This window comes from Ipomoea nil, unplaced genomic scaffold (genome assembly GCF_001879475.1).
Source record: "Ipomoea nil cultivar Tokyo-kokei standard unplaced genomic scaffold, Asagao_1.1 scaffold1043, whole genome shotgun sequence".
Classification (NCBI taxonomy): domain Eukaryota; kingdom Viridiplantae; phylum Streptophyta; class Magnoliopsida; order Solanales; family Convolvulaceae; genus Ipomoea; species Ipomoea nil.
This window is the reverse complement of record NW_017617471.1, coordinates 5,590,125-5,598,848: the sequence shown is the minus strand read 5'-3', so window position 1 is coordinate 5,598,848 and position 8,724 is coordinate 5,590,125. Positions and strand designations below refer to the sequence as shown.

Below are 8,724 nucleotides of genomic sequence, written 5' to 3'. Positions count from 1 at the left end.
ATCACTGCCAATACTCGGGGTGCGTTTGGTTCGCAAATGAGAATCGTAATCGGAATGATAATCAAATACTTGGTAATAGTAATAGGTTTTGGTGAAAGTATTTTGTATGTTTGGTAGTAGGATGAAATTAGAATAATTACCAATATTAATGTTTGGTTATATATGACCCTATAATGGGAATAATGATTTAAAAAAAATACAAAATCAAAACAATTGATCCTTATATAATGATCTCCAAAGCATCAATATGAACAAAAAAATAAAACAAAATTCTAAAAGCACTAATCCAAACTTAAAAATCATATTATCAAAAAGATGGATTAATGATACTCAATTTTAATTAGAGAATGTAGTTTTTAATTGAATGATGTTGTAACCCATTTCTTCCTTATCTCTCTGATCTGATTTCTTAACAAATGATAATTAAATCTCATAGTTGTGTTTTAAAAAATTGTCCAACAACAACATACTAACATTGATTTTAATTCTCATTCCTAATGCACAAACTCATTAAACAAACATACCCTCTGATTTGTGTGGTAGCTCAGTTCTTTCATTAAAGGGGGTGTTAGGATCAAATGCTTATCGGTATGCCAAAAGCTATAGCTAGTAGCGAAAGTATAACTTTATTTTCTTATACCAGCACGCACACATTTTTGAGATGTTGGGTGCTGAACTTAACCTTTAAACCTTTTATCGGCCTCCGTCCAACAATTCTTTAGCCACTAGGTGCTAGACTTTGTCTTTACTAGTTCGAAGGTATAACTTTATTTTTTTAGTCACCCTACATTTTCAAGACCCTAGGTGCTGGACTTCTCTTTAAGTCCTTTATTGGCCTCCGCCAGTTAGCCACTGCATGCGTGACTGGTGACTTGGCCTTTACCGGCTTCTTCGCCTATATATCCATATAGTGTATAAATAGAATTTCATGCCAACCAAGCTTTTATATATCCATACAAATACAGATCGAATTGCTAATATATTACATCCTCATACAGCTATGGAATTCTCTGCCCCTGTTGCTTGTGGGCGTTGTTTATTGATGGTGCTCGTCTTCCTGTCTTCCTCGGCTATTGCCCAGACGACGACAACCAACTTGAGCCAAGCTGCAGCTCCGATTGGTCGTCCAGGTTGCCCAACCCAGTGCGGAAACTTGACGGTTCCGTACCCATTCGGAATCGGGAGTGGATGTGCATTTGATTCCAAATTCCAGATACTCTGCGACGGAACCGATTACAATCCACCAAGGCCAATCCTCGACTTGACCTCTTTCGGCGGGAGGTCAATTGTCTATGGCATATCAGATAGGCAGATACGGATTTCCGGCCTACAAGTGATTAACAATTGCTATGAATCCAACGGAACATTGGTTTATCGGCAATACATAGGTTGGAACCTGGCCGTTGGAAAAGTTGAATATCACTACAGCCTCTCCCCTGAAAACAAGATAACCACCGTAGGCTGCGACGATATTGTCCGGATAACGGACGGAACCACTATGATTACCGGATGCACTTCCAGCTGTTCTAATGCCTCTCAAGTGCCTCACAACGGGACTTGTTCCGGTATCGGCTGCTGCCAATTACCCATCCCAAAAGGCTCCAACAAGTTCTACTCCGTTCGTATTGTCAGTGCCTTGAACCACACCAAGGTCTGGTCCTTCAATCCCTGCGGCCACATGTATATTGGAGACACGAGTCGATTCAGATTCCTTGGTGCATCTGATTTGAGTAACCAAAATTTTGTTCAAAGGGTTGTTGATAGTGTTGCGCTTGTAGTAGACTGGACAATTGGAGACTTGAGTTGCAAAGAAGCCCAAAACAGCAGTGGATATGCATGCCAAGCAAATACTCATTGCGTAGATTCCGACACGGGATTCGGAGGTTATCTTTGCAGCTGCAATCATGGCTATGAAGGCAATCCATATCTCGGTTGCATCGGTTCGTATGCAATTGCATAAATATATACTCCAATTGTCTCATTTTATCTGTTCTACATACTATTCATTACTCTTGCAAAAATTCCCTCTAGATATCAATTAATCCGCGTGTAGGTAGTGGTGACCACGGTTCCGGACTGTTCGGTTCGGGTTCTGTGGATGGCGAAACTGGAACCGGAACCTTATAGTAAGGTTCCGGTTCTGGTTCTAACCGGAATTATTAAAAAAATTTAAAAAAAAACACTATAATATTTAATTTTTTCCGGTTCCTTTTCATCTCAAACCGTAATCGGAACCATATTGGTTCCGGTTCAACAGTGCACGGTTCTGTTTGAACCATCCAGTTCAAACCAAACCGTGGTCACCTCTACGTGTAGGGCGCTAGATATTGGCTGGCCACCTAGCGTATCATCATAATCCGTGGTTTAGGCAACCGACTAAACCTCTTAGCACGGACTAAGTCGTCTAGTCTGTCGATTAGCTATTGTTCCCTTCTTTTTCTAAATGGGTTATTTCACTCAAAACGATATCGTTTTGAACAAAATAATCCTAAATTGTTCAAACTCATGTTATTTAGATTAGTATTTAATTTTTAGTATTAACTATTAGGGGATGTTTGGTTCATGGAAAATGTTTTCCAAAGGAAAATATTTTCCTTAAAGTGAAGGAAAATGTTGTTTTCTGGTGTTTGGTTCATGGAATTCATTTTCCATTGGAAAATGAATTCCTCAAATTTGATGAAAAACAAAATCCTTGGTTGGACTAAGGATTTTGTTTTCCATGGAAGATGGGAAGAAAATGTGATATGGATTGCCTATTTTACCCTTGCTTTCTTGTTTAATTATAGGAATAAGGGTCAAATAGGCCACTGAACTGCACACCAAAATGCAATTAGGCCATCGAACTCAAAAACAATGCAATTGGGTCCCTGAACTACACAAAATCATGCAATTAGGTCCAAAATGACTTGTTTACCTGAAATGCAGGTTACCAATTTTAAAAATAATTTATAAATATTTTTTAAAATAAAATAATTAATTAAAATTATATAATTTAAAATTAAAAAAAAAAAAAAACAACGAAAACTAAAACTGCCGGAAAAGAATCGTCTCCGGCAGTCTTTCGTCTCCATGGCTAGGGAGACGAAGCTCTTCGTCTCCATGGCCGGAGACGAAGAGCTTCGTCTCCGGCAATGGAGACGAAGCTGCCGGAGACGAATCGTCTCCGGCAATTCTAGTTTTTTATTTTTATTTTTATTTATTTATTTTTTTATAAATTAATTATTTTATTTTAAATTATATTTAAAATTTATTTTTAAAATTGATAACCGCCACGTCAGCACAATTTCAGGTCAACATGTCATTTTAGACCTAATTGCATGAGTTTGTGTAGTTTAGGGACCCAATTGCATTATTTTTGAGTTCGATGGCCTAATTGCACTTTAGTGTGCAGTTCAGTGGCCTATTTGATCCTTATTCCTTAATTATATTACTCTTATTAATTTGTAGGGGCATATAGGTCTTTATACTCGTTATTCCTTACAATTCCAAATCTAAGCAAACAATAGAATTAGTATTCCCAGTAATTCTTTTTTTACCAACCAAACAATGAAATTCATCTTCCTAGTAATTGTTTTTCCATGGAATTTCAATTCCACTTCCCTTAAAATATTTTCCGCGAACCAAACGAGCCCTTAAAGTATTAAATAGTTTATAATTATCAAATCTTAAAAAATTAAAAAATTTAAACAAATTTTTAAAAAATAAAAAATACACGAGCGTGACACTGATTAATCGTTGTCTAGGCGCCCCTCGAGCATCCGAGGAGCGCCTAGCGATTTTTTCAACCATGTTTGTATTCATTGGTCAAACCAACTTTTTCTTATTCATTTATTTTCTTTATTATTTTTTCACTTATTTTTAAATGTGATTTTTTGTGTTTAATATTGTTCTACTTTTAGTATAGTTTCTAAATATATAAATTTTATAAAGAGTGAATACCCAAAATGGTCCATCGACTATAGCTAAATTCACAAATTGGTCCTCGACTTTCAATTTCAACCAATTAAGTCCTTAACTTTGTAATTTTAACACAATTTGGTCCTCTGTCTATTTGACCGTTTGTTGACTGTGATTTTTGAGGATATATATGTAATTTCATGGCCCATCATCGGTTTTTTAAGGTTTTGGTTGCATTTCCAGACCGCACAGTTACATTTGAATCCACTGGCGAAAGCAATCTACCAAAATCCGATCGTCTTTCTTCATCCTCCCTTTGGATTCAATGTAGTTGAGTTCGTACCAGAGCGAAGAAGACGACGTGTTTCCGAACCAGTGCAACGTCATCCTGGAGGCCTCCACGTGCTCCGACGAGAGCTGAAGGTTCTTTTGGAGATTGCCGATCACGGTCAACAAACGGTCAAATAGATGGAGGACCAAATCGTGTCAAAATTACAAAGTTAAGGACTTAATTGGTTGAAATTGAAAGTCGAGGACCAATTTGTGAATTTAGCTATAGTCGAGGGACCATTTTGGATATTTACTCTACATACTAATACTTAACTTAATATTATGAAAAATTAAGTTAATAATAACTTCAATCAAGTCTCGTTAACCTAACAAGATACATACAATATGACGGAGGAAGTACTATTTACTCCATAATATTTATTTTGTGGTATTATATTAAGTATTTAGAGGACCATTCGTACTATAAAATGTTAAAGTAGCACGTGTATTACCACTACAAACACTCAATTAGGGTCTGTTTGAAAATTTGAAAAATTTAATTTCTGAGTTATTTTTTGAATTTCACCATGTTTGAATACTCAATGGAGTTGATGAAAAGTATACATCTTGTTTAAAAGAAAAATGATTCATTTTGACGAAAAATATACTAATGTTTTTCAAGATTTTTATTCAGAAAATATTTTTCAAATCCCTCTCATGCCTATCTCTCCCTCTCTAATAGGTGTCAAATGGGTAACAAATGTAAAAGTATTATATATTATTTTAAAAGTATTACATTTTTTCTTATAAGAATTTTTTTTTAATTCCTGATTAATATTACATTTGACCATATATAAGTATGACATTTGCATGTTGATTTGACCCGATCCGACTCACGAATAAATATCCGTGAGGCGATCTCACACAAGTGTGATCCAAACTTAAACTCATAAATTATTATTATTATTATTATTATTAAAATAATTAATAATTAATAATTAATAATTAATAATAATTTTGTATTTTTTTTTTTGTTGAAAATGAAACAAATAGAAATGACAATTTCTTGATTTTAGCTAAACATCATAAATGAAAATATTTTCTAACAAATGAGTCATTTTGATTTTTTTATTTATTTTATAAATGAACTATATATAACAAAATAGTAATAATACTTGGATTGGGTTAGGGTAATGGAATAATACAAACTCTAATAACTTTATAATTGTTAATTAAAAATTATACTTAGCTTACATGTTGAATAATAATATTAATAATGCTTTGTCGGATCGGGATGTGGGCCCCTTTAGGGTTGGAGTTCAACCTTTGGATTTTGGAAGAATATTAATAATGTTCTCCACTTGAATTAGCGATTAGAAACTCGAGATGCAAGGAAGCACAGAACAGAAGTGCATATGCATGCCAAGCCAATAGTCATTGCATAGATTCAGACACAGGAAAAGGAGATTACATGTGCCGCTGTGATGATGGTTATGAAGGCAACCCATATCTAAGTCCAGGTTGCACTGGTACGTACGTAATATATATTCCGTATTTATTACTATGTTATATTACATTATGTATTTAATATTTTATTAGTACTAAAGTGTATTACGTTCCAGATGTTGATGAATGCATAAATCCCGAGAAAAATACCTGTGAACTGGAATGCATTAACATTCCAGGGGGCTTCAACTGTACTTGTCATGAAGGGTACTATGGCGACGGTAGAAAAGATGGTCAGGGTTGCCTTCCCTTGAACAAAAACTCAATTTTCCCATGGTTTAAATTCTCTCTAGGTAATGATTTTTGTTTTTTATACAATTAGATTTTCCAATTAGACTAATCCTAAGCCTTCAGAAATTGAGTTCTTAGAAATGATTGAACGTTTTAATATATTGATTGCCCTACCATCAATACAGGGATGGGATTGGGAATTTTTGCCTTGATTGCAATGGCCACTTCACTATGCTATATCATCAAGAAAACAAATCATGCTAACATGAGGCTCAAGTTCTTTGAACAAAATGGTGGCTTTTTACTAAAACAAAAGATCACCGATGGAGGCAGCGATAGCTCAGACGTGACCAAAATTTATTCTGCCAAAGAGCTCACGGAAGCTACAAATAACTACACTCAAGACATGATCTTGGGTCGAGGTGGAAATGGCATTGTATTTAAAGGAATCTTACCAAATATGCTCCAAGTTGCAATTAAGAGATCAAAAATAGTGGATGAGACTCAAATTGAGCAGTTCATCAATGAGGTGGTTATTCTCTCTCGGATCAATCACCGTCATGTTGTCAGATACTTGGGGTGTTGCTTGGAAGCTGAAGTTCCTTTGCTAGTATTTGAATATATCTCCAATGGAACTCTACATCACCATATCCACAACTTAGCAGGTGCACCAGATTGGTTGTCATGGGAAAATCGTCTGAGAATTGCAATTGAAGTTGCATGGGCACTTGCTTATCTTCACTCAGCTGCATCTGTGCCTATATTCCACAGGGACGTTAAGTCAACCAACATATTGTTAGACGAAAACTATACTGCAAAAATCTCTGATTTCGGGGCTTCCAGGCTAATCCCTTTGGATCGTACACATGTGGCAACACTAGTCCAAGGAACACTTGGTTATTTGGATCCAGAATACTTCCAAACGGGTAGGTTGACAGAAAAGAGTGACGTATACAGTTTTGGGGTAGTTTTAGCCGAACTCCTAACAGAAAGGAGGCCAGTGCCTTCAATTATAAGCGGGGATGATCGAATCTTACCAGCATTTTTCATTCAATCCATGAATGAGAATCGACTTTTTCAGATTATTGTGCCTAGACTAGTAAGGGAGGGGACACTGGATCAACTTCAAAGAATTGCAGAGCTTGTGAAGAGATGTCTTCAGCTGAAGGGAGAAGATAGGCCTCAAATGAAGGAAGTAGCCAATGAACTTGAACTTATAAGAAACTCAGTTAAGCAGTCTTCAGCCGAGCCTTCTTGTTATATACATGAACAGGATGAGTCGATTGATCTTTATGCAGCTCCAATTAGTCCATAGTTCTGGTTACATCATATCATGTATGATAATCCTACGCTTTTTCAATTCCATAGATACTTCAAAAAAATAATGTGTTATTTCTAGCTCTTTGTGTTTGTTAGGAAAAGAGATAATAAGAATGTGTATAAATAATCATTCATATATAATTTACAATAGGGTGAATCAACGATTTGGTTCCTCACTTATTCGCGACTTGTCAATGTTGCCCCTGAATCACGTATTCATCGATTTAGTCCCCGAAAATAATTGTTTTTCGTCAAGTCAGTCCCTATGGCCTTATTCCGTCAAGTCTCAGGCGAGAGCTCCGATTTGCCCTGGGCATTTTGGTCTTTTCACGCCTTCTTCTTCATTAACTTTGACCAATGGAGCTCCCGGCGAGGCAGCAAACCTGCAATGGAGTTTTCCGGCGAGGCAATTTGGATTATGTTTTTTGAATGCTCCACGGGGTCACTTTGTTCCCCGTCCATCCCTAATATATCCATCACGTACACCCTTTAGTAATTGTTAAGGAGTACAATTTTTTTCTGTCACCCATCAAAAAGAGAGAAGATCGGAAATATACCTGGCCGGCCTGAGACGAAATGATGGCAATTGATCCAGGTCCACGGTTCGCCAGCCGGCTGATCATTCCCGGCAACGCCGCTTTGATGAGATGAAAAGTCCCTGTCAAGTTCACGTCAATCATCATCTTCACCTCCTCGACCTCCTGATTCTCCAGCTCCTTCGATGCATACACTCCGGGATTGCAAACCAGAACGTCGATAGGCCCAGCCTCCTCCACGGCCATCTTCACGGCGTTGTAGTCTCTGACGTCGGCGCTGAACGCCGCGACGCCGCAGCCGGTGGCGCGCAGTATCGCGTGCTTGGCGTCCTCGAGCTTCCCGGCATTCCGAGCTAGTATGGAGACCTTGGCACCTTCTGCGGCGGCTTGGAGAGCTAGAGCCAGGCCAATGCCACTGGAGCCTCCGGTGATGAAGACGTGGCGGTTGCTGATGGAGACTTTCACGGGACGCGGCCGGACGATGAGGTAGAGGAAGAGGAGAAGGGAGAGAGGGAGAAGGAGAAGAAGAAGGGAGAGGAGAACGAGAGAAGAGTTCGCCATTGATGGAAAGCTTGAGAATGGAGGTTTATTTTCAAGTTGATGACTTCCTCGTACTTTGCAATATTTTCAAGTTGATCCCTCCCGGCGAGGCAGCAAACCGGCAATGGAGTTTTCCGGCGACCTTGGCTTTTGGGTAAGCTGCTGTGCGACGATGGAATGAAGAAGAAGGCGTGAAAATACCAAAATGCCCAGGGCAAATCGGAGCTCTCGCCTGAAACTTGACGGAATACGGCCATAGGGACTAATTTGACGAAAAACAATTATTTTCGGGGACTAAATCGATGAATACGTGATTCAGGGACAACATTGACAAGTCGCGAATAAGTGAGGGACCAAATTGTTGATTCATCCTTTACAATATACAAAACATAAAGTGTAAATTTAGATTATTATGCCCTGTAAT

General features: G+C 37.8%; 2 protein-coding genes across 2 annotated transcripts; one reads left to right on the top strand and one right to left on the bottom strand.

Moving 5' to 3' along the window:
• The first annotated feature begins 945 nt into the window (after positions 1-945).
• On the top strand, positions 946-7,321 carry LOC109181957 (wall-associated receptor kinase 2-like). Its single transcript, XM_019331943.1, has 4 exons — positions 946-1,940; positions 5,538-5,696; positions 5,790-5,966; positions 6,090-7,321. Exons 1-4 carry the CDS (start codon positions 1,001-1,003, stop codon positions 7,217-7,219), a joined length of 2,406 nt encoding a protein of 801 aa, XP_019187488.1. The 5' UTR covers positions 946-1,000; the 3' UTR covers positions 7,220-7,321.
• Positions 7,322-7,700: 379 nt separating this feature from the next.
• On the bottom strand, positions 7,701-8,321 carry LOC109181181 (3-dehydrosphinganine reductase TSC10A-like). The gene has a single exon (XM_019330933.1). It carries the CDS (start codon positions 8,319-8,321, stop codon positions 7,701-7,703), a length of 621 nt encoding a protein of 206 aa, XP_019186478.1.
• Between the last annotated feature and the right edge of the window lie 403 nt (positions 8,322-8,724).

Excerpts from the sequence above, each read along its gene's own strand:
- LOC109181957 (XM_019331943.1), top strand. The coding sequence starts at position 1,001 with ATGGAATTCTCTGCCCCTGTTGCTTGTGGGCGTTGTTTATTGATGGTG. Across the intron at positions 1,941-5,537 it reads TCCATATCTCGGTTGCATCG|CGATTAGAAACTCGAGATGC; the intron begins GTTCGTATGCAA and ends CACTTGAATTAG. Across the intron at positions 5,967-6,089 it reads ATGGTTTAAATTCTCTCTAG|GGATGGGATTGGGAATTTTT; the intron begins GTAATGATTTTT and ends CCATCAATACAG.
- LOC109181181 (XM_019330933.1), bottom strand. The coding sequence starts at position 8,321 with ATGGCGAACTCTTCTCTCGTTCTCCTCTCCCTTCTTCTTCTCCTTCTC.